Source organism: Erpetoichthys calabaricus, chromosome 13 (assembly GCF_900747795.2).
Source record: "Erpetoichthys calabaricus chromosome 13, fErpCal1.3, whole genome shotgun sequence".
Classification (NCBI taxonomy): Eukaryota; Metazoa; Chordata; class Cladistia; order Polypteriformes; family Polypteridae; genus Erpetoichthys; species Erpetoichthys calabaricus.
Window position 1 is genome coordinate 61922798 of NC_041406.2, and position 24698 is coordinate 61947495.

A 24698-nucleotide genomic window follows, 5' to 3' on the forward strand; every position below is an offset into this window, starting at 1 on the left:
CAGCTCTAGCTGTTGGTGATCTGGAGCCTCATCAGGGCCCATGCTGAAGGGAGAAGAGAATAGCAACAAGTTCTTTTCAATTGCGGCAAAATCTCGAAAGCGGTCGTTGAATTTGCTGACAAGAGATGCAATGATTAATGCATACCTCTTTGTTTGCACACCTATATTGCCAACCATGACATCCCGCAAAGCTGGGAAATGTGTGGTGCAGGGCTCAGTTTGTGACAAGTATCTCTAGAAAAGTTGCAGCTTTGTTTTAAAGGTCTTTATGTGTGAATATAGTTGGCTCACTACCGCGTTTTCAGATGCTTTGTTATGTCAACCAAAAAGCCAAGTCAGCTATCCACTCAGTATCTGACAGTTCTTGCATTGGCTGTTTTTTTTCAGCCAAATACTGTCCATTTTCCCCTTTAAGAGAGATCCCCTGCTGAGCCAACTCACGTCGTTGTGATATATTACATCTCCATATTCAGCCTGGATGTCAAGCAGGACCTGCTGGAACTGGCGGTGGTATAGAGCTTTAGAACGGATGAAATTAATTGCCTTTACCACTGGATTCATGACATAATCAAATCTTAGATGTTTGGAGCAAAGAACCTGCTGATGAATGATTGAAGTTTAACAGCCTCGCCTCCTTCGTTGCTGACTTTGTTACAGATAAGCGTGGACAATCCATGGCAGGTGCACCATCTGTAATCATCCCACTAAGCTTGCTCCATGGTAGTTTCATGTCATCAACAGCTGAACAAACATTATGGAATAAACCAGTACCTGTTGTTTGGCTTTTGAGGTCCAGCATCTCTTCTTTTATGTTTATGTCACTATCAACACCTCTCAAAAGAATCAGTAACTGAACAGTGTCTGATGCGTCTGTGCTTTCATCGCAGGCCAAAGAAAAAAAAAAACAAAATTTGTTGACTTGTCTCCCAGTTGTCTTCTAACATCTGATGACAGCTTTTCAATTCTCCCTGCCACACTGTTACAAGCGAGGCAAATGTTGGCAAAGTCTTTCTTCTTTTCAGGGGAAATGTGTTCTGCTATTTTCATCACACAGTCTTTAACAAACTCACCTTCTGTAAAAGGTTTTCCATGTTTAGCAATTAACATAGCCACTTCATAGCTAGCTTTGGTGATGTTTTCATTTGACTCATGGGCCTGTGTAAAGAACTGCTGCTGGGTGGCTAAGTTCTCCCCGAGTTGCTTCACTTTTTCAGCACGGTCAATCTCTGATAGCTTGTCATATGTACTAGCATGTTTTGTCTCGTAGTGTGTCATCACATTATGTTTCTTATACAAAGCAAGTCTCGTGGCAAATTAGGCAGACACGGTTGTTTCGGTTTTCAGTGAAAAAATATTGTAACTTACACCTTGCCTGTCTTGTTTCAGTTTGGTATTGTCGATGTACTGTACATATACAATCAGTATAGCCTCCTCTCCCACAGTGGTAGTTTCATCAAGCTGGATGGAAAACAGGCCCATTTTGAGATTTTCTATCAGTGTGTTCTCAACGTTTCCAGCCATTCTATCAATTCTGTCTTTCACTGTGTTGTTAGACAGTGGTACAGTCTTGAATGTGCTAGCGACCTGAGGTCCACACAACATTTCTGCCATTTTAATGCAAGCTGATTTAATAAGTGTCTCGGCTATGTTATGTAGCTTTTTGTCTTGTGCAATAAGGAGAGAGCACTCCAATGATACAATAGTTGCTTGCTTTTGGTCACTTCCAGCCCTGGCAAAACTTTCCCTAATATTCTGGGGCCTGTTAGTTATCACAGTTTACCCACTGTGTCCAGGTGTTTGGTAGTCTGGTGTTGCTTCAGTTTGCAGGGTTTCATACTTTAATTCGCCAGTTTCTCACCACAAATGACACACTCAATTTTGACTTTGTCCATTGACTCAGTGAAAACAAACTCCAAATAACTGTCCTGATAAGTCCTGTTTTTCTTTCTGAGACAATCAGTACTCTCTTTTCCCTGACGCTTGGCCATTTTTTAAAAAGCCCTTTAACTGTTTTACCTTGTAGTTCTGTGGTTAGATTAGCTTGCATGCTAGCTCCGCTCTGTGAATACTAATAGTATTATGCAAATAGCATCCTTGTCATTGCCGATATTTTTTTTTTATAAAGAAATAATACAAACTTCTACAAATTTAGTTGTTTATGTTACACAAACATTAATTAAATGCCTAGACATGTTAAATAAACAAATATTTAAATAAATAAATTTTGCACCCCTTAAAATGGAGAGGTCCTCTCGACCCACTGTGAGGCTTTGATGACCCCAGGCGGGGGTCGGGACCCCCAGGTTAGGAATCAAGAATCTAGATAATTTGTTTGATTTCAAAATTTTTAATCTAAGCAGAACTTTTCTCTCTGCAATTTTCAAACTAGTGAAAAACTTATCTTCTTATCAGTTTCCACATCACTGAGTTCACACATGCTGTGCCTTTAAAAAGGTGCTTCCTATCTGGAGGCTTTTTGACATTTTGTTTTAGCATGAGCGGAAAAACAACATCTTTCCCATACCAATAGTGTCAGTGAGAGTCCTCTGGTTATTTTTTGGTTTGCTGTTTTTTCCTTCATACCTCTTTGGTTCCAGGTGATAACTTCCAAGTATGGGAAGATATTTCTCTGATTTGTTAAAAGACCTTGAGTTAATATAAAATACTGTATAATTTTAAATACTTCTTTACACTAAATAAAATGTGATACTATCCACAGAGATTCTTTAATTTTGTGTGCCCATGGAGGAAACAACTTATTGTATTAGTTTTCCAAGATTCTCCTATAGTTTCATGTGTTACTTTTAATGTCAGTAGATTCAAGTACTTTTTTCATCCCTGTCCTTTATACTTCCTTTAGTCATGATGGACGGTACTTGAATATGAGCAAGAGGAGGTCATCTACTATCATCTTGTTGGGGTTACTGTTTCCTATCTTCTACACTTGAAAAAAATAATGACTTTTTTGGTATCCTGCTAGTAGTTTTGCTTTTTTGAATTTCATCTTCATTTAGCCAGGAAAATAAATGGAAATGTTTGACTTTGATTGTGGTGCTATTTTAGAGTATAACGTATTCTGGCAATGTTTTTAATTGTTTTGTTCTAGGAAGAGTAGTGTTAGTAATTATGCCATAAATATAGTTCTGAGTATTTGATCAGTGTCACAGCAATTCAGAGTCTTACCTATTTATAGCTATTAAAAGTAGATTAATGTAGTTTAAAAATCTGACATTTCATTTGCATTTCACATTAGCCCCTAAAGAATTCTACTTTACTCATTTCTTTCTATACAGACTCCAAATTGTTTGAGCTTTCTGCTCACTGTTTGTGAATCCAAAATCAATAGTCCTTTTGAGTGTTTTTTTCACTTTTTATCTTTTACTTTTTGAGTTTGAGTTTCAGACGTACAATAGCAGTCAAAATACTATAGGTTAGTTGGCAACTATTAACTAACACTAAATTAGTGAGTGTGTGTAGTTGTGTTAATATATTCTGCCATATGTTGGTGTCCAGATGAGGTTGGTTTTAAGACACTAATTTTCCATGATACTGCAATGTAGTTTCAGAGGGGATCTTTTAATTATTTTTATTTTTATGATGATTAAAACATATACAGTTTTTCTTATTTAAAAATTATTATATTTGTTAAAGAATTAATTAAATATAATATCTCTTTTTCCCCGTGACCCTGTGTTCGGATTCAGCGGGTTGGATAATGGATGGATGGATCTCTTTTTATTTTCATAGCTCTTAGTATGATGTTAGTAAAAAATGATAAAAGAATAAATAGGTAACAGAGAGTAAAGAATGATTAAACTATAAGCAATTCAGACTAGATTACAGGAAAGGGACATTTAATTATGTTACAAATTGTGTAAGTAGCATGTGTGTATAGTACATCGGAAGCCTAGAAATATTCCTGAAGCACAGCTCCATCTTCTGAATTTTTTCGAGAGTTTGTGTTTTTTTTTTGACTGACTTCTTAGATGATCGTTCAACTTAAGTCATTTGAAAAATGATAATTTGGGAGGATTGTCACTATAGTTGCAAGTAGTTTTTCATTTTAGATTTTTTTCTTAAGCTAGAACTGCATTTGATTTATTAGTATATACATTTATACACTGTATGGTTAAGTTAATTTATTGGAATCCTAAGTAGTAGCAGAAACCAGCAGAAAGTGTACTGTTCTTGAAACACATACCCAACAGACTTGAGAATATAATGTAAAAGTAATAGTCAGGTTAAAGTTAGACAGGTTATAAGGAGGTAAGGAAATATCAGGCAAGTGAAAAAGTTACTGTAATGAATTTTTACTACATTAAACTGACATTCAGATGTGGAGTGAAAAATCCTTTATACCTGGCTTGGCTGCATGAGGCAAATAACTCTCCAATTTCCCTCTTTCCCTCTTCCAGATTAAGTAGGAAGTGCTCAGTTTTGTGATAAGTGCTATGCTGACCTAACCCTAAACCTGTGTCTTTTCCCCTATTTTTCCTTCCACCGATTTTATGGACCTGCCTCATATATACCAGAGTAACAGAGAGTTAGAATCTGTCATTAACATAGAACATTAGGCAAAATACATGTACAGCACTCCATTGCTGGATACAGTTATGCAAATCTGTCTAAAATAAATATTTCTGGGATGTGGTAAAATATGGGAATAGCCACAGAAAATAAAAAGCAAAATGAATAAACAGAAAAAAGCACATGGACTGCTAGAAAGTTCAAACTTCACAAACACAGTGACCAGACTTAAGATTAAACGGAGGTTCATGGTGCAGTTAATTCACTTTTCTAGCTACTATCACCATGCCATCCTTTAGCAGTCTGTCCTTATTAAATATTTCATGACATTCAATCCATTCAGTACTTTTGTCATTATTAGGAATTTATAATCACATTTGTCTTGCAACAATAATTTTAACAACAGTATAGAGTCAAACTAAATTCTGCTTCTTTTCAATCAAATTGTATATTTACAACATTTTAAGATCTTTAAATTACAATATTTCTTACAGAGGAAATGTTGGCAGTTATTAATTTGGATATGTTAGGAGGTGAATGCATTTATGTAATTTTGTTAAAGACATAATGTTGCTGTTAATGTTTTGAAAAGCACAAATTACTGTACATATTGCATAAACATTTCTTTGTCAGAAAAGTGTTTAGTGAGAACTTTTCTGAATATATACAGTAGATGCCAAAATCCAGCATTTCTGCTTTCACTGCCAGCTCACAACATTTGAGCTGTTTTAGTGTAAGTACTTTTGTATGGAACATTTATCCTTGCTTATATGTTGACTCCCAATATATTAAGTGAGGTGCAAAAACATAAACAGTTTAACACAGAGCCATGTTGTTGTTAATCTCAAAACTAACCTAACACTGTTTGACATTTCAACAGGTGGTATTACCCAAGAGAGCTGATCCAGCTGAGCTGAAGTCTATATTTTATAAGGTAGGTAAAATGATCATCTGTACATAGTGTGAAGAAAATTAGGAAATTTCTTAAATACTCACACATTTTAAAATTAAAGGCTAACCTATGTACACAAAAAAAGTTCAGTGACCTTTTACTACTGAGAAATTAATCTGTATCTCTGGTTACATGTTAGTTCTCTGTTCATATAATTTAAAGAGTCAAATGTCTTTCAGAATCATACTTAAAGGTGAAGAATTACATTTTTTGTTGAATATAGCTTTCTGGACTTTAACAACATACTGGAATTACCAAATCAAGGTGTGTTTCACTAAGTATAATAACAGATAAATAGTTTTCTTTTGGAATGATTTTTTTTTATTTTATTGATTTTATTAAAATCACACATCATTCCATACAAATAAATCAATTTTTACAAACATAAGATCGAAAACAAATCAACCCCCACCCCTGAAGAAGAGAGCTAAGCCAGCAGAGTAAAACTTAAAGCTAGTAAAAATAAGTAAGTAGATGAATTAATAAGTGAATAATGATAAATGGAGCGGAAAAAAAGGAAAAAAGGGGAGAGAATCTGCTTCCTCTGTGCATTAAAAGCTTATTCTAAAATGTTATTGATCAGATCCTGCCAGGTTTTGAAAAAGTTCTGCACAGATCCTCTAAGTGAGAATTTGTTTTTTTTCAGTTTCAAATAGTATATAACATCAGTTGCCCACTGACTTAGAATAGGATAGTTAGGATTCTTCCAATTGAGCAAAATAAGTCTACGTGCCAATAGTGTAGTAAAGGCAATTACAGTTTGTTTGTCCTTGTCCACTTTAAGCACATCTGGGAGTACACCAAACACAGCTGTTAATGGGTTAGGAGGGAGTGTGACACCAAGGCTGTCTAATAGGCATTTAAACATATGCATTTTTATATTCTTTGCTTTGTACCCCAATAATTGCTAGTTATTGTCAATATACTAACAACCCAATTGTGCTTCACTCACTCAGAATATGGAACTAATGTAGAAAGTATTTTAAGATAAAGAAGCTTTTAACTGTGGCACCTCCTGCATGAGAACCACCTTTTTCCACCCTCTCAAACATATGTAGTTTTTAATGTCTGGAAAACATTTCGGATTAAATCACTTAGAGATCTGTACATAGGCAACGTCTTTGCATCCTACGAACAATTACATTCCAAATTTAACTTCCCAGCAACACATTTCTTTCACTACCTTAAAATCAGAAACTTTGTTAAACAGAACCTGCCCAGTTTTCCTCACCTCCCACCTACCTCTATGCCAAAAAAAATATTGATCAGTCTTGAGGACTCAGACAGCATTTCTGTAATATATAAAACCATTTTACAGTCCCTCCCTTTCAAAAATCCAAGAGGACAGTAGGAAAAGGATCTTTCAGTCAATATTTCAGAAAAGGAGTGGAAAGTAGCAAAGCAGAGAATCCACTCGAGCTCCATATGTGCAAAGCATACAATTATTCAACTCAAAATTCTATATCGAGCACATCTGTCTAGCTTAAAAATGTCCAAAATGTTTCCAGGGCAAGATCCAACCTGTGAACATTGCAATCAAGTTCCAGCCTCACTGGGGCCACATGTTCTGGACCTGCACCAAATTAACATCATTCTGGACCAAAATCTTTAAATGCCTATCAGACTGGAATGATATTTTTAAAGTAGTTTGTTATTTTATTATTTGCTTGCTATTAATTTAGATTGCTAGTGAATGCAACATACAGGATTATATACACTGTGAAAAAGTCAGATACCTCTGTTATACTTTTCACTCATTAGAACACTCATTATTCAGAAATCGCATATTGCATGGAACTAGCTCTGTCAGGTTATAAATTAATTTTTTTGTGCAGCAACACACAATAAATTCACAATAATATAGAGCATAGCTTTATTGACATAAATATTATTCTGTTCTAGTATGCAACTGTTAAGAAGAATGAAGAGTACTTCATGTCCCCTGAAGATTTTGTCTCACATTTTCTCTTTCAAAATACAAATATTCAACTGAGTAAAAAAGCAGTAGAGCTACTTGCAGGTGTTGTGGACCAAAAAAAGAATGGGTATGGCTTCATTTTATTTTATTTACAATTATTTCTTCTCATGCTCAGTTCTGTGAGGTTACAATACAAAATATAATAATTGTCTAGTCTAAACATAGATAAATCTAACTTAATGCGACAAGCATACACAACAGATTTTACTTTGTCATTTTTATTCAGTAAAAAATAAAGAAACATGCATTGCATGAAAAGTAAGTACAGACCATGGTTTGGTAGTCCATAAAAATATTTTTTACCAGAAAAAACTTGAAATAATAATTTTTGCATAAGTTTATTACTCTCTTATTTTATATTGAAGAAACTGCCCTCTAAAAATTCTTACAGTACAGTTTTAGTACATTGATGTTTGAGGTTAGTCATTTAAGCCATGCTCACCTATGTTTCAGCCTTTCCAAAAATATCATTCTTACCTTTTTCAGGTGTTCAGTTGTAGTGTGTATTTGCTAATGTGCTTAAAATGATTGGTCTCTTACATGATCCAGTTTTTGGCCAAGGTTCTGCCTGTCAAACATATGACATCAGAAGGTCATGATTGAATCAATAATTGCAAGGCATCCAGGTTTTGTGGCTGTAAACCAAACCACAAATGATCATCCCTTCACCACTATGCTTGATGTTTAATATAAGGTTGTACATGAGAGACTTTTGTCTCTGCTCTCGAGGATGTTGTTTTAAAAGTCATGTAGTTTGTTTAGATACAACATATAAGCTTGTGCTGCCGTGTTATTTTTTGAAAGGCTAACGTTGTCCTAGCAAGCTTTTCATGAAAGCCATAATTGTTTAGTCTTTTCCTGATTACACAGACATGACCTGTAACATTTATCACTTTGGCAGAGGTCTGTACTTCACTGCTTATTGCTTTTGGGGTCATGGAGCTTTCTGGGAGCATCATATTAGCTAATCATTAGGTAAACTTACTGAGACATTCACACCTAGGAAGATTGAGAAGTATTCAGGTAACTCTAATTGCCTTCTTAACTAATAAGGAAGCAAGAATGGTGTACAGGGTGAGCCAAAAAGAAGTACCACATTTCGTTTATTATACAAAAATGCTACAAGATGAAATAAATTTCATTACAACAAAAGAAAGGGTATACAAAATAGATTTTTTTCACTGTGTTTTAAAAATTATGTCTTCAAGGTGGTGGCCATCATTAGCGATACCCTCTTCGGGACAATTTTTGATCACTCGCATGACTTGTTCAGCCATTTCAAGGGGAATAGTAGTGATTTAGTGGTGAATAGCTTCCTTGAGTCTTCAACGTTTTGAGGTCGGTGTGTGTATACATTTGACTTCAGATAGCCCCACAAGAATGTAACATTCTAAAGTGACGATGACAGTTGGCCTACAATGCCAAATTTTGCAGTGGCACACCAAACTGTAACACACTCATGTGCAGGGGTCTCTGATGAAGTTCATAAGGGTTGATTTCAGCCCAGTAGTGAAAGTTTTGCTTATTTACCCAACCATTCAAATGGAAATGTGCCTCATCGCTGCACATGATGATGGCATCTTGATGAACGATTTGCAGAATGTTTGTGCAGAACTCTCTATGGCTCTCCCAGTCTCTCTCAGTGAGTTCATGCACTACCATCATTTTGTATGGATGGAGACTAAGGTCCTCATGCAGAATTCTCCTCAAAGATGTGTTGGAAATGCTAGAAGTATGTTAGTGCACTGAATGTCTAGGAGACTGCAAAGTTGATGTCCTTACGAAATTGGATGTTTTCAGATGTTTGTACAGTCCGAGGACAGCCTGGAGATTTTCTGTTCGGTATTGTACTCGTCTTTCTAAATTTAGCCATCAGCTAAATTTGGTTTAGCAAGATATAATAGATAGATGAACATAAGGACAATATGTCGATTTGGGACGTCACTGTTAGGAGGAATGCTGAAGTGTGTTCGGAAGGCATGTTGCATTTCTGAAGAACCCTTCGACAGCGAAAGCATGGTGCACACCTGACCAAGGCATATTGCCAACTGAAAACTACAAGGGATCGCCTATCAAAGGAACCCCACCTCACGCAATGACCTTGAGAAATGTGGTACTTAATTTTGGCTCACCCTGTACTTGTTTTTTCACGTATGGCTTTTGATGTGTGCCAGCTTGTTTTTTTGTTGGATGAATACTGGCAAAGTAAAAACTATTATGAATTGTTTGTTTTGTTGGTTGTTTCATGAGATTAGAATTATGTATTTTTTTGAGTTTTTGAGGCCTAGATGAATTTTGTGGGTGAGGTGTTTCTGGAGTTTGGTGGTTCATTGGGATTGGTAGTGTATGCTTGAGTCTGGCGTTATATAAAGAGCACAATTAACTTTGCTAGTGAGAAGAGGAGATTGGGACATGTTTAAAAATGCCAAAATGATCCATTGAGAATAGTGTTCCTCAAAGAAGTACATGGAAAAGTTGCTGAATGAGGAGAATGAATTACATGATGATGTTTGTTATTAGAAAATTGAAAGGCTGAGGTATACATTTTGAAAGAGGAAGCCATGAATGTGCTGAATAACATAAATATTGGTTAAGAGGTGTAAACAGAATTTGTTTTTAGCAAACATTAACATCTGTACATTTTTGTTTTAGTTTTCTTTGACTTTAATTTTCAAGCAGAATATGGTATTCTATGAAATTGAATTTTGCCTGTCCCATTTAATAACAAGTTATAATAAACCTTTATTATCTTTTAAAACAAAAGCATGATTGTGATAATGATAAATGAAGGATAAAATGAAAATGAATTATACCTCACTTTTACTGATATTGTTAAACTGTGCTCTTTACTTACTTCAGCAGGAGTTTACAGAAAGAATGGCATAGATAATGATCTGCATTATTGAAAACTTTACTCCAAAACTAGATGAAGTTACATTTATTTTCACAATTTTCTTTGTTCCATTGGCTTTCAGATTGCTAAACTGATGGTTTTGTCAACAGATGTTTTATTATTATTATTATTATTATTATTATTTTCCTCTTTTGGGCATGGTAACAAAGCTCTTATTCTTGCAGGTTAATCTAAGCCATTTAGCTAGTGTGGTTGTAAATAATAATCAGGTGTATTGGGCAAAAAAAAAACATTCTTGATCACAGTTTGAAGTTGACATTTTATTACAATATCCCAATAATTTGAGATGTTCTGTATTTCTGGAATGAACATACTATCAGTTATAGGGATGTTAACCTTTTTTATGGAAGAGACTAAAGTGAGTAACAAAATGTAATTCCAGTATGCACTCTAAAAGGTGACCGAATATGCTTGGGGTGCTTTGTTTAGTTCATCCAATTTCTTTAGTTTCTCACACTGAAGCCTCAATCACTGTTTTAAACATCTGAAAATATTAATAATTAACTTTTATTTTGTGACACCTACAACTCACATCACCTGTCCTAACTTAAGTATTTAATCATGCAGTAGAGGCTCCCTTTATCCAGGAACACACATGAGGTGCTAGTTTAATTTTGAGAGCTGTTGCATTGTAGTTGTCCAAGGCAGGATGTCAATATAATTTTCCCTAAAGTTGTTCTGATGCTGACATAGCAAAAGATTTAAGAACCCATCAACCATATACCACTGCATATATGCACATTGGTATATATGACTAAGTCATATATTTGAGAATCACTGTAAGTTTAGGGGCAACACTGATTTATTTTCGAAAATAAATTTCAGTTGTCTCATTCTGTTGTTTCAACACACTTTAAATATGCAAATTAGCTGAGTATAGTGCAGTTTGGATTATCATAGATGTCTTGGAGTTCTCATTGTACTCGATAGGAATCTGTTTAAAGTCAAGGGAATGGTCTTTTTATTGTACACATGTACTATGTACAGCAAAATTCTTACTTGCATACATAATGTTCCTTGCAGATACAATAATCAATATAAACATTACCTCAAACTTAAATAATCACAGTAACACTAAAAACAACATTATTTTACTGAATCACGGAAGATGTGGCACTTAATTTGCTTGGTTGATTACAGTTTATTGCATTTGACAGTTAAGCAGCCTTATTACTTGTGGGTAGGAAGTGTTCTTAAATCTCACAGTTCAGGTATTTATAGTTCTATAACACATACCTAATCGGAGGATGGAGAAAAATATCTGGGTAGGATGACTGGGGTGCTTTATGATTTGTTTTGGCTTTCCCCGACAAAGCTTGGGAAATATTTAAATTTACTTATTTGCCTGATGCCTTTATCCAAGGTGACTTACAACATTTATGATAAATTGATTATATTTCTTTTGGTTTTCTAATTGGAACACACACAGGTCAAGTGACTTGCTCATGGTCACACAGAGTCAGAAGCGGGATTTGAACTTAACACTTAACACAGCCCACAGCCTTAACCACTCCACCACACTACCTGCCTTATAAATATGTTCTGCAGAGATGGTATTTGTGTCACAGTGATGCTCCGCGCTGTTTTTACCACCTTCTACAAAGCCTTGAGGTCATTAGCTGAACTACTTCCCTACTAGAACAACGGATAGCTTGTCAGGATGTAAATTCTACAGTACATTTATAAAAGTTAATGAGGGCTGTTGTTTTTCTGTAAAGTCATTGATGAACCCTTTTGATGACCACTGTTGTGTGTTCACCTAAGATGTTTAGTGATGGTTATTCCCACGTTACCTTCAATGTAAATGGGGATGTGATTTACCTGCTTCTTTCTAAAATCAATGATCTCCTTAGTCTTGCTGGCATTCAGAGAGGTTATTGTCTTGACATCACTCTGACAGGAGCCTAATCAGCTCTCAATAGACTTTCATCATTGTCTGTGATTAAGTCTACACTTAAAAAAATGTTTTTTTTTAGTCTTTACATATATTCTTTTCATTTAAACCCACACATTTATAATTATGTTTTATTTGACAGTTGTTTTCTAGTAGTATCAGCTCAACTATTATGTGTAGTTTACTACAGTTTGTTTCGTAATTGCATCTCACTCAAATTAATTCTTAGAATTGGTTTTTATGGCAAGTCTTTCCCCCTAAATAAATTAAGTAAATCCTATTTATAAATAATGTGTTGTGTTTACTGTAAATATTTATAGTATTTTATTTTAACAAAATGAAATGAGTTAAACCATTCATAAATTACTTCAGCAACTCCAAAGAAAAAAGGAAAAAAAAAAAAAAAACCTTTAAGGCATAGAATGTGATCTAGACTTAAATAGCAATTTACAATATATCAACATAAACAATAAAGAATAAGAAATGCTTGTTCATGGTAGACTGAAATTTTTGCAGAATCTTAGTATTAATTGCATTGTTGCAATGGAAGCAAAGAAAAAGATGCTTTTCTAATGTAGGGTGAGTGACAAGATTGCAAAAAAAGTGTCTTAAATCAACTTATACCACTACATAAAACTGACAGCATTAAAAAAAAATCAGTTTGCTAAAAGTCTTTACCTTTCTTGCCAACTTTACAAATTGTGAGGACCCATTAAACCACAATGCAACAAAATGGTGGAGTTTTTGAAAAATGTCATAGTTTTTGCAAGAATATGATAGTCCTTAGTACATTAAATTAAATTTATTTTATGTTAAATCCACTTAATTTTACGGAGCTCTGTAGGTGTTATTAGAACAAGTTAATAAGTTGTTTGAACGAAATAATAATTTATTTCAACAGATTTTTTTTTAAAAGTCTGACACCTACGGTGCTCTGTATGATTCAGCTGCAATACCATGCTTTGAGTATTAATAAATTGTTGATTTTGAGTAAGATTAACATAAAACAAGAGCAATGACAACAGTCTCTGAAACTGATTATGCATCTGTTAAAAGAAAATAATTTAATTTTCAACATCACTTAATTGTGTTAATGTGACAGCTAAAAGATTTTTGTTATTGTAACAAGAAAAAGCTATGTAATATCAGCAAACATAATTATTTTAATTTAAAAAACCTTAAGTTAGATACATAAAGTAAACACCCCTCTGTAAGCATTTTTTCTGTTGATGATGGTGGAATCGCCAATAAATGTTACAATGGTGTTGGAGCTATATCTGACCATATAGTCATAGGTGAATGGAGTTAGCAGTGTTATATTGACTGTTATATTGAGGACAATGATAGCATTCTTACTGGAGGTTGAAGTAGAACAGAACTGCTAGTCTACTTAGATCTGGGATAAAATTTGACAACCCATCACTAGATTTGTTTTTCAAACTGTAAATGGTGGGAAGTTATTACAAAGTTTAAGTGCATGGAATAAGATTGGTCATTGAGGAAGGAAGAATAATGATAAACTAATTAACTAAATTATCTTAATATAGTATTGCTGCACAGATGAATGCAAGAATTACAGTTCAATTATCTGATTATCTGTTTGTGGATGTAACAGTCATACAGTATTTTTCATATGTCATCACACATTTATTTTCATGTAAGATTTGAAGTATCTTTATTTGATATGTTTTTGTTGGAGAGCTGCATGGTTGTACTGTGAATTTTCTGTAAGAAATAGGGCTGCCAGGTTTAAATCAGTATGAATTACATAAAACCTAAGGCATGATTTACTATGAGGGGTCATGTTCTATTTTATCCATTATCATCATGTCACATTTTTCTTTGTTAACAGTGGTAATTGCTTCAGTGATGCTTAGTGGCAGCCTTCTCCCTACCCTCTGTGAAGACAACAATGTTTCACAGTTTCATTGCACTCAAAAGGCACTCTCAAATGCTGCTGAATAGGTGCTTAAGTGCTAGAGAAAAGCATAATCTTGACCACTGCTGTCTTAATTATTCCAAGGACTGGAAAAGCTGAACTTTAGAAACGCCTCCCTTAGAGAATAACTTGGTTTGTAATGTATTACACTTTGCATCTTGTTCCTTGTCACAAGCAAGAGGCCGCCCAGTATGTGTTGATATTTCTTTGTCATTTGAATGTGTTCACCCTTTTTTTTAAATCACTTACCCAGTACTGGCTAACGGTAAGGGAAAACATCTTGCTCATAAAACAAATAGTGGATGTTTTGGTTAGTGTATTATTTTTTAACAGACTATTTGAATGGTTTTATTTCAGATACCAATGTTTTAAGTTAGTTTTCTGTAATATTTATAAAATATAAAAATGTGTTTTATAGTCAACAAAAGATGACTAGCATATTGGACTTAAAACACTCATTATACACATATGCATTGTGACTTCCTGGTGATGGACCATCAGCCAACACACAAATTCTGTTGAATGGGTTGCCATCCAAAACAGCCAGGAATGTATTTAATAGCAAAATAAATGCAGACAACTTAAATGTCCAAGCAGTGGTACAATTTCTAGTCCTCAATCAGAGTGGTGCTTTGTAGAAAAATAGGGATTAGGGAGTTTTCCTTCCTCTTACAGCCTGAAATGAACTGTGAAATATCAGTTTTTTTCTTATCTGTATTGTCCTTCTTTTGCCATGTCATCTTCACAGCATTTCCAGAAGCCATATTAGGTATGGTTTAGAAGGTACTGTATTATTCCCATTCTTCCCTAAAGAGGGAGAAGAGCATACTCAGAGACATCTGGACTTGGCCCCTTGTGCTTCTGGCAAACTGTGACAATATACTATATAAATAATGAATGTTGTTGTTAATGCAGTGCACAGTAGTATACAGTGTATTTGTGATTTATATTTTAATAAAAAATAATTAACAAATTTTCTTATATTGATATAGTCTATGCAAGTATCGTATAGTAATATAAATTACCTAAATGCATTATATTTGAAAAAATATTCTTTGTATTTTCTGCATAGCTTCATTTGTTAACAGAAATTCTCATCTTTAAATATATATTTTCATTATAAAAATGTTTTAAATACTATGGAAGAGAGCAAGTTTATTATTTGGTTTAAATTCTTTGTAACAAAAATGAACAGTTGAACTCATCAGTAAGCTAATAGTTGTGATAATTAGGTCATGTTCCAAAATTCCTGGAAATATTCCCACATCAAAAACCATCTTTGGCTTTAAAATCACATAATGTAGTTTGTGGTGATGGTAAAAGGGGATGGACATTTTGCACATGCTTGAATTCCCCCTAGCCTCTGTGTCACCTGTCACAGCAGCTGCACCCCCCACCCCCACCCCCCTTGTGCAGAGAAGCTATGTGTTTCAGTATATAACTGTCCTCATCTGCTCCTACAATTTTATGCTTTATTGAACATTTTCCCTTTTTTCCTAAATACATTTTTAACAGTCTCTATGTTATATTTACTTTGTTTCATTTCATTGTGCTGTACTTAAGTTAACAATTAAGCAAGGATGCATTATTTACATGTTCTTGTTGCTTTAGATGAATGTGCAAATGAACAAGTTTTTCAGTTCATGTCAATCTTTTAAAAAGGAAAAAAAAAGAAAAAACAAAAAAAATTTAGACAATATATAAAATTGTACAGGTCAGTACTTTACTGAAGTAACGGTATGTTTTATAATTCTCATTCCAGAGATAGTCATTTCCAAAATTTTCTTTTTAAAGTATTTTATAACCCATACTGATTGTACTGTTAGCATCATGTATGTAGCCTTCTATATGTCAGTATGTAACCACTGTTTAGTTTGTCATTTGAAATTCATCTGTTTTATTACAGAATGGCTAGGGCTGTTTTTTATCTAATAAATTGTCATTTTTACTGTTAAAGTATTGGCTGAAATGTTTAGAGAGCTGCTGTGACATTAAATTGAAATGAACAATACAAAGAGAGAACCTCCAAACATTAAAAAGGCCTTTTCAGGTGCTATTCCTTTCAATGGACTGTTTCATCTTTCACATTAATATGTATGTTTTTAATAATACATAATGATGGGCAATAAATTGTTGGGGTAAGTCAGAAAGAAAATCCGTTACCTTGGCAACTACCTGTGTTCGGCATGGAGTAGAGAGCATACGGTCATGCTGCACACATTATTAAAGCTCCTTTAAACAGAAGGAACCACACATGCACTGTAATTGACTGTGAAAAATTGCTATTCAGCTCCTGCATTGTGTGGATCATAATATAGATAAATGCCCGCGTTACTGCTATTAGGGTGTAAATCTATTAAGAGTCACTGGCAAGCCAGTAGCTAAACATTGTTTGGGGGTGCTGAAAATAATAAGCAGAAAAATTGCTGGTTTAATCACCCTGCAAAATAGGCTACATTTAAATGCAGCTGGGTTTGGTTAGTCTTGAAGCCATCTTAAGTAATAATATACTGTTTTGCTTTACATTGTGTCACATTCTAGTGATTTTCAAATTTGGCTGTGTCATTTGATTTAGCTTTTTTCATTTAGTTATTTATAGTTTGTATTACTTTCACTGTACTCATTTAATACATAGTAGGAAACAGTTTTAAAAACATAAAATTAGTTTTATCATTGTCATTAAGTTATTACATTAAAGTGACAAGGTTGAGTTTAAACACTTGATTGGTTCTATCTGGTATGACAAAATACTCATTTAGTTTCAACCAACACCCTATCATTCTTTGCTTTGAGTATATACTGTACATACGTCTGTCTATCCATCTGGATTTACTTACTAATATGCCCATCAAGAGCCAGCCTGTAGGTCAGTCTTGGTCCCAATTCACTTCAGTCTCTGGATCATTAAAATCTATTTATGTGCAGTTTTTAAATTGTCTGTAACTTCAACAGTAAATGTAGCATGACCAGACGAAAATCACTTTTTAGGTCTGAGTGAGCTAATGTTTCAACTTTTGAAAATGATTTTTCATTAAATAACTTTCATGAGCAGTTCCAGAAAACTGAGGTCAAACAAATTTAAAATGTACGTGTTGTAGATTTTTATCATAGAATGTTGTGTTTTCTTGTTTATTGAAAATGAATGTTGTGTGCTCATATAGAATAAAATTAATTTCTTTGTAACCAGCAATAGAGACTGAAACAAGCATAGGTCAGAGCCTGGAGCTGACTACATTAACCTTTGAAAGCTTTTTGTATCCCTGGTGTTTTGTATGCATACAAATTTATGAGAACTTTATTAACTTTTGAGAATGGACAGTGTTATTAATACTGATAGGCATGCATGTTTCTTATTGGGTAATATAAAATCTCCCCAGTTGCTTCATTCCAACAGTAAACTGATTATTCTAAAATATATAGAGCTTTATTGCCTGAAAGGTTAGCTAACTTAAATTCGCATTACATATGTATAGTAAAGTGATTTATTTATATAAGCATCGTTTTGTATTAAAATTATCACCATGTAATACTCATCATGGTGGAAGGATAACTTCAGCCAACTATCATAGTCATAGCATACACAAAACATAGTTTGTAAGCACACAGTTTTTTTTCATAGAAAAATACTTTTGTTCCCATGACCTTCTTTATACTGTACCAGTTTGTCTTTCAATTTCAGACAGTAAGAAAAGTTTAGGACAGATTGATACATTCAGTGCCAATTTTTGAAAGTATTGTTTATAATAAGTGCTTAGGGGTTAATAATTATGGTTCAATATACTATATCAAATGTCTTCATGCCTTTTTAGCTCACTTTATTCTTTTTGTTTCACATTTTTAAAAAATCACTTCATTTGTTTCTGTTTTTGTGAGGAGGCCAGTCACAACACAATCATTTAGTAACACACCAAATGTAACTTTTCCCATTTTATGTCAAGTCTAAAGTGTACTAGAGGACTGAAGAACAACGGGTTAATGATCCAAAGTATTCCATAGACAATATAAAATAAAGTCTAGAGGTGCTTAAGAATCCCTGTGTATTTTTTCATTTCTGTGGTTTCCTTATTTCCAGATTTGAGTATTCATATTAAATTGGAATATTTGAATTATCAGAGAATAGAGAGATCAATTATAAAAACTTGTCTTAAGCCTTTACATTTCAAGTGACAAAAATCTCCTTTGTTTTTAATTCAAGCAAGAGAGATGGCACCAAAGTAAATTATTATTTTCTTGACCATATAATTGTATTTAGTTTTAGAATGAGAACAAATACCAATAGTAGAGGGATGGCAAACTATGAAATCAAAGTTATACATTCTGATTATAAGGGCTTTGAATATTTTTCAGATGGTATAACTTAATTATTAATTGCTCACCCTGAATTAGATATTCACAATTTAAATGGTTCTGAATGACACAATACTGACATTTAATTACCCATTACTAAATGAACTTCATTGATTTGTATGAAAAGATCAAGTAAATTCAAAAGTTTAAATTAAAGCAGAATTATTATTATGAACAATTAAAAAGTGGAAAGGAAATATGGACCATAACTGTATAAAATGCATATTTAATCTTTTAAAGTTTAATTCAAGAAAATCAAAACAAAATTACAAAGTATTTTGCATATACTGTGTCATTTAGTCAATAACATTGTAATTTCTGTGAATTACTCAACTGATTAGGCATTTAAAAAATGGCTTAAACAGAAATTTCTGTATTAATTGAAACAAAAAATCACTCATCCATCTATCTACTCTCTGAATGTTCATTCAATAAAAGTTAACAGGGAGCTAGAGCATATCACTATTCCCTTTTTGATCAAGGAAAGATCCATCTCTGAATGGAATTCTATTCCATCCTATCCTCACACAACCATAGTCACTTGTGACAGGCAAATGTATATGTGGCAGTTAACCTGAATGCATATCTTTAAGAGGAGGAAGAAACTTGTGTGAACATAAGGAGAATATACTGTATAAGCTCTACTCAGAAAGACCCCTCAGACTCTGGATCCAACTACTGCCTAGTATGCCACCCTTGTTTGAGAAAATCAATGTATCATTATTATATGTTCTAAACTATTTTATTTTTGTGTAATACATATTCAGTAACAGTAGATTGATTTTGTGTGTGTGGGAATTTTATACTGCATTTAAGAAGTGATATTTCTTTAATTAAGTTTTTTCTCTTCTCCTTTATATTTTAACAGTACCAAAGCCGAATAACAATGGTAATTTGTACTTAAAAAATACTTATTTATATTGTATTGTGTGAATATCGTTGGTAATGCATTATATGAAGTGCTTGAAACGGTACATCTCTACCTTCATCTATAATTATATACAGTATACATATATATATTTTTTCATATTTTTAGGAATTAGATGTAAAGTTTTTATACTAGTATTTTTTTAGTTACAGTTCAGCCATTTTTCAAAATGTAGTGATTATTTTGTTGTAAGTAACAGATACCATAGCCTTCATATTTTCTTTCATTTACATTCTACAAGTGTGCAGCTTTATTAGTTCATTCCATTTCATCAGTAACAAAATAATTAGAGGAGGCACCAAACACAATAATTGCTTCTTAGTAATTGAAATAAATTATACATAAGCTGCCACCAGTCCTGTAGGTTTTGTGATGACCTGATGTAATTAATGTAGCCATTTGTGAAATTTATAATAGAGTTCAGACAACTCTGAACTAAACTTTAAATATAGAAACTAATATGTGTGCTAGGCACGTTTTAAGGCTCCCTTTTTACTGCATTAGCTGATTGCAAAACCAAAATCTTTTTTATATTACTTCTGTAACCTATTATTTCATAATGATTCCATGATTGGTTCCTTCGTTTACTAAGTACTAATGTTTCACAGTTATGAACAAGGGTATTATTAGGTTTACAAAATTTTACTGTGAGTATGATTCCCTTGGTGTAGTAACCTAAATGAATTCTACATTCTGAAAGGCACCCGTAGTCTTTGGTAATGAGATTGCTCCACTGCAGACTTCGTGTTTTTAACTGATTTAAATAAGACTTAAGAATTTCAGAAAACCAGATAATACATCCATGTTTCTGTGTACACTTCTATTGGCATTCCATAAATCAAGATTAATGTATAAGAATAAAGTTGTTAAATATATTAAGTAGACATGATTTATATTATAAAATAATAGTGCCTTTGAATTGTAATTATTATAAAATTTTTATACTTTGATTTCATAGCCATTTGCTCTTGACCAATAATTTGATAGTTCTTTTCTAATCAATGTTTAACATTTTGTATGTCTAAATTTCTATATAGCAAGTTTGTTTATTGGTCATTGCTCCTGCCTCACAGCTCTTGGAACCTGGATTCAAATGCCAGCTTGATAACTGTCTGTGTGAACTTTGTATGTTGTACTACCGTAGCTCTTCAGGAGAACACAAAAACAATACATCAATGTATTTAGAAAATGAAATGAATCTGGATCCCAACATACCTTCTAATATAGATGAATTACTCCAGAACAATCTAAATAGATTAATATTTGAATAATAAAAATCCTGATGTATTTGATTACAGTTCTCTGCAAGAAGATCCTCATCGTCTCGTACCAATAATACTAACAGATCAAATTTAACCACATAAGGCTGACTTAGATCCATAATACCTTGTAATAAAGATAATTTCTTTCAGCATTAGAAGTGTTTACACTACAGTCCTACCAATTTCCAAGCTTATTGGTATAGCAGTTTGTTTTAGATCTGGTTTGTCCTGTTGTTACACCAACTTTCCTTTTAAGGCTATTGTACAGATTTTGTAAAACAAATTACCAGTACAGTAAACCCTCGTTTATCATGGTTAATCCATTCCAGACTCTACCGCGATAAATGAATTTCCGCGAAGTAGGATTCTTTACTTATAAATCGAATATTTTTGCAGTTAGAGCATAGAAATCCTGTTTACTGCCTTCTAAATACGTTTTTTAACATTATTAGAGCCCTCTAGACATGAAATAACACCCTTTAGTCAAAAGTTTAAACTGTGCTCCATGACAAGAGAGAGATGAAAGTTCTGTCTCTCAATTAAAAGAATGCAAACATATCTTCCTCTTCAAAGGAGTGCGCGTCAGGAGCAGAGACTGTCAGAGAGAGAGAGAGAGAGAGAGAGAAGCAAACAATCAAAAATCAATAGGGCTGTTTGGCTTTTAAGTATGCGAAGCACCGCTGGACAAAGCAGCTGCAAAGAAGGGAGAAATGTGAAGGTAATCTTTCAGTATTTTTTAGAGGAGCGTCCGTATCCTCCAGGCCAGTGTGCGAACATCCCCCCTGCTCACACCCCCTCCGTCAGGAGCAGAGAATGTCAGAGAGAGTGAAAGAGACAGAGAAAAGCAAACAGTCAAAAATCAATACGTGCCGTTTCGAGCTTTTAAGTATGCGAAGCACTGTGCGGGAAGCATGTCGCTTGACAAAGTAGCTGCAAGGAAGGGAGCAATGTGAAGATAATCTTTCAGCATTTTTAGACGAGCGTCCGTATCGTCTAGGGGTGCGAACAGCCCCTCCGTCAGGAGCAGAGAACGTCAGAGAGAGTGAGAGAGACAGAGAAAAGCAAACAGTCAAAAATCAATACGTGCTGCTCGGTCTTTCAAGTATGCGAAGCACCGCGTGGGAAGCATATCTTATATCATTGAGGAGTTTTATTTAATACGTAATACGGCTCTGGTTGGGTAGCTTCTCAGCCATCTGCCAATAGCGTCCCTTGTATGAAATCAACTGTGCAAACCAACTGAGGAAGCATGTACCATAAATTAAAAGACCCATTGTCCGCAGAAATCCACGAACCAGCAAAAAATCTGTGATATATATTTAGATATGCTTACATTTAAAATCCGCGATGGAGTGAAGCCGCGAAAGTCGAAGCACGATATAGCGAGGGATCACTGTACTAGGCAATTACTAGGCAAAACTGGTCAGAATTACTACCAAAACTTCAAAGAGGTCAAAAGAACAACAAGAAAAATAAAAGTAGCATTTTAACAGTATGAAAAATATAAAATTCTCTTTTCTGTTTAAGTATCTTGCTTATTTAAACTGTTTTCAGAAATGTGCACTTATAGTAGATGAACCTGGCCAAGACTACCCCAGAAAAAGTCTTAGTTGTTATGTAGTAGCTCCATTCAACTGGTACTATTATGGAAATAGAAGAAAAGGCTATCCCAGAAAAAGTCTTAGTTGTTATGTAGTAGCTCCATTCAACTGGTAGTATTATGGAAATAGAAGAAAAGGCTATCACTTTTTCACATATCTGAAAATGAATGAAATAACAGAATTTGACAGAGAATTGTAACGTTTGGTAATAAAAAGTTTGTTTTTAATACAATTGGCAAACAAGATGATTGATTGATGATGCAAATGAACTGAAAACACTGGTCCATATTTCTGTATATTCAGAATTTCAACTGCATGGCTCTGTGGATGACAGTGCCAGTTTTAAGTCTGGATTGGAATGTCTCCTTTGTAGAGTTTATAATTCATTTTCTAAATATCAGATGCAGCCTCTCAACTTAATTACAATTTGTGTTTAATTAAAAATATAAATTTTGTATGTGCTCTATAATGGATTGTGGTTACATCATAAATCCCTTCTTGGATGTAGCCACATAGTTAAAAAGTGGGAATTCAAACAAAACATGAATTTGTTAATTTCATCATTGTGCAGGTGGGAGATTATTTTTCTGGTTGTGCACAAGAAAGGCAGACTTCTTGTTGTTTTCAGAATGTGTCATCATGTTCAAACTACTTATTGCTAATTTAATCGATTTCTGTCAAATATTAATAACATGTGCTGAATATTATAGCACTTGGTCCACACAACAGTTGAGTTTGCTTATTAACTCTAATTTGCAAGCAGGTTTGGACATGTCTGAGTACAATCCATTATTAACTGGTTTCTGTAGTCTGTCAATGCTTTTGTGATGGCTTTACTATTAATATAAAAAATTGTGGGGCCTTAAGAAAAATTGATTAAGACTCTATAAATAAAATAAAAACTGGCACCACTGCAAGGTTTCGATCCCACCTTGTGATTAATGCTTCTGGGATAGATACAATCTCCCTTCATCCCTGAACTGGATGAGTCGATTAGAAAACAGGTTAATGGAAATAAAACAACAAGTTAAGCATATTAAGAGAATACTTCAGAAGGGTAACTTTTTGTATATTTTTACAGTAGAAGTAATTTAGCTTGAATTGAGAATGCAAAATTTGCTTGATATGTATTTCCTTCAGAGCATGCAAACATTGTAGACTGACTCTAAATATGTTGTATTATTTTATGACAGAAGAATTATAATCTGAGAAAATGTTAATCAATCATCATTACCTCATTATGATATTTTTTTCTATAGAGATTTTATAATGTTTATAAGTGTAACTACTACAGTCATTATTTCGCAATAAATTAAACAAAAGAAAAAACTGTATTTAACATGTTCCAATTGTTTTGGAATATGTTTAATTTAATATTTTGGGGGTTTTACTCAGTGTTTCACTTTTTGTGAGCAAATGAGAATTGTGTAATATTTCCAGAAGAGCTCAGATTGTTAGGATTTAGGAATTCAGTGCACACTTTGTTCATTTTAAAATTCAAGATGTAGGAGGAGTATTAGAAGTTGCTGTTGTATTGCTGTATGTACAGAGTACAGTGAAATTACCGGTATTTCATATCCATCTAATAAGAAAAATATATATTAAAATAATGACAAAATTACTTATAACTTCTTGAATTTGGTTATGATTTACATTATTTTCCATTACTTTTTTAGAATGAAAGTTCAATTCTTGGTCTTTCAATAAAATGTTGTATGGTTGCATAGAAGTCTAGCATCTGCTACACCGTTTAATTGTCTGTAAAAAGTGGTACCTCTTATTTTAGCTTTTATGTTACATATTACACATATGGTTCCCTGTATATTCTACTGTTATCATTAAATAGTCATTTTGTTTAGTTGAAAAAGACACACCTTTGTTTACTTTCTTCACTGTTGACTTGTATTTGACTACTATGTAAATGCAGTTCAACACCAGAAAGACGATGGACTCAAAAAACTAAATTTTGTTTGTTTGATTTTTAAAGATTTACAACTATGCATACAATGTGTATATCTATGTCTGCATAATTACAGAGAATGCATCTGCAGATGTTACTTGTTTTGCCAATATATGAATGTGTGAATAAAATATAAGATTGATATGCACTAGCCAGCTTTGCAAATGTAGGCAACGTAATCTTTTTGTGTTCTGCACCCATTTATTTAAAGATCACCATAAGGCATAATTCTATTAAGAAGATTCAGCATACTTTCAGTGATTGTGTGTGTGTGTGTGTATGTATAAATATATATACAATTTATGTATGTATGTGTGTGTGTGTGTGTGTGTGTGTGTGTGTGTACAGTATGTGTGAGTTTAGACTCGCAAGCTTGTACTAGTTATCACTTAAGAG

The 24698-nt window shown here is 33.6% G+C and overlaps 1 protein-coding gene across 1 annotated transcript in view; it reads left to right on the plus strand.

Annotated features, from left to right (window-relative positions):
• The window catches only part of LOC114663370 (electrogenic aspartate/glutamate antiporter SLC25A13, mitochondrial), a 237970-nt gene that overhangs the window by 71482 nt on the left and 141790 nt on the right, over window positions 1-24698 (plus strand). The window contains exons 2-3 of the mRNA XM_028817054.2: window positions 5408-5461; window positions 7382-7524. Coding sequence (XP_028672887.1) covers window positions 5408-5461; window positions 7382-7524 — 197 coding nt within the window. The remainder of the gene's footprint in view (window positions 1-5407; window positions 5462-7381; window positions 7525-24698) is intronic.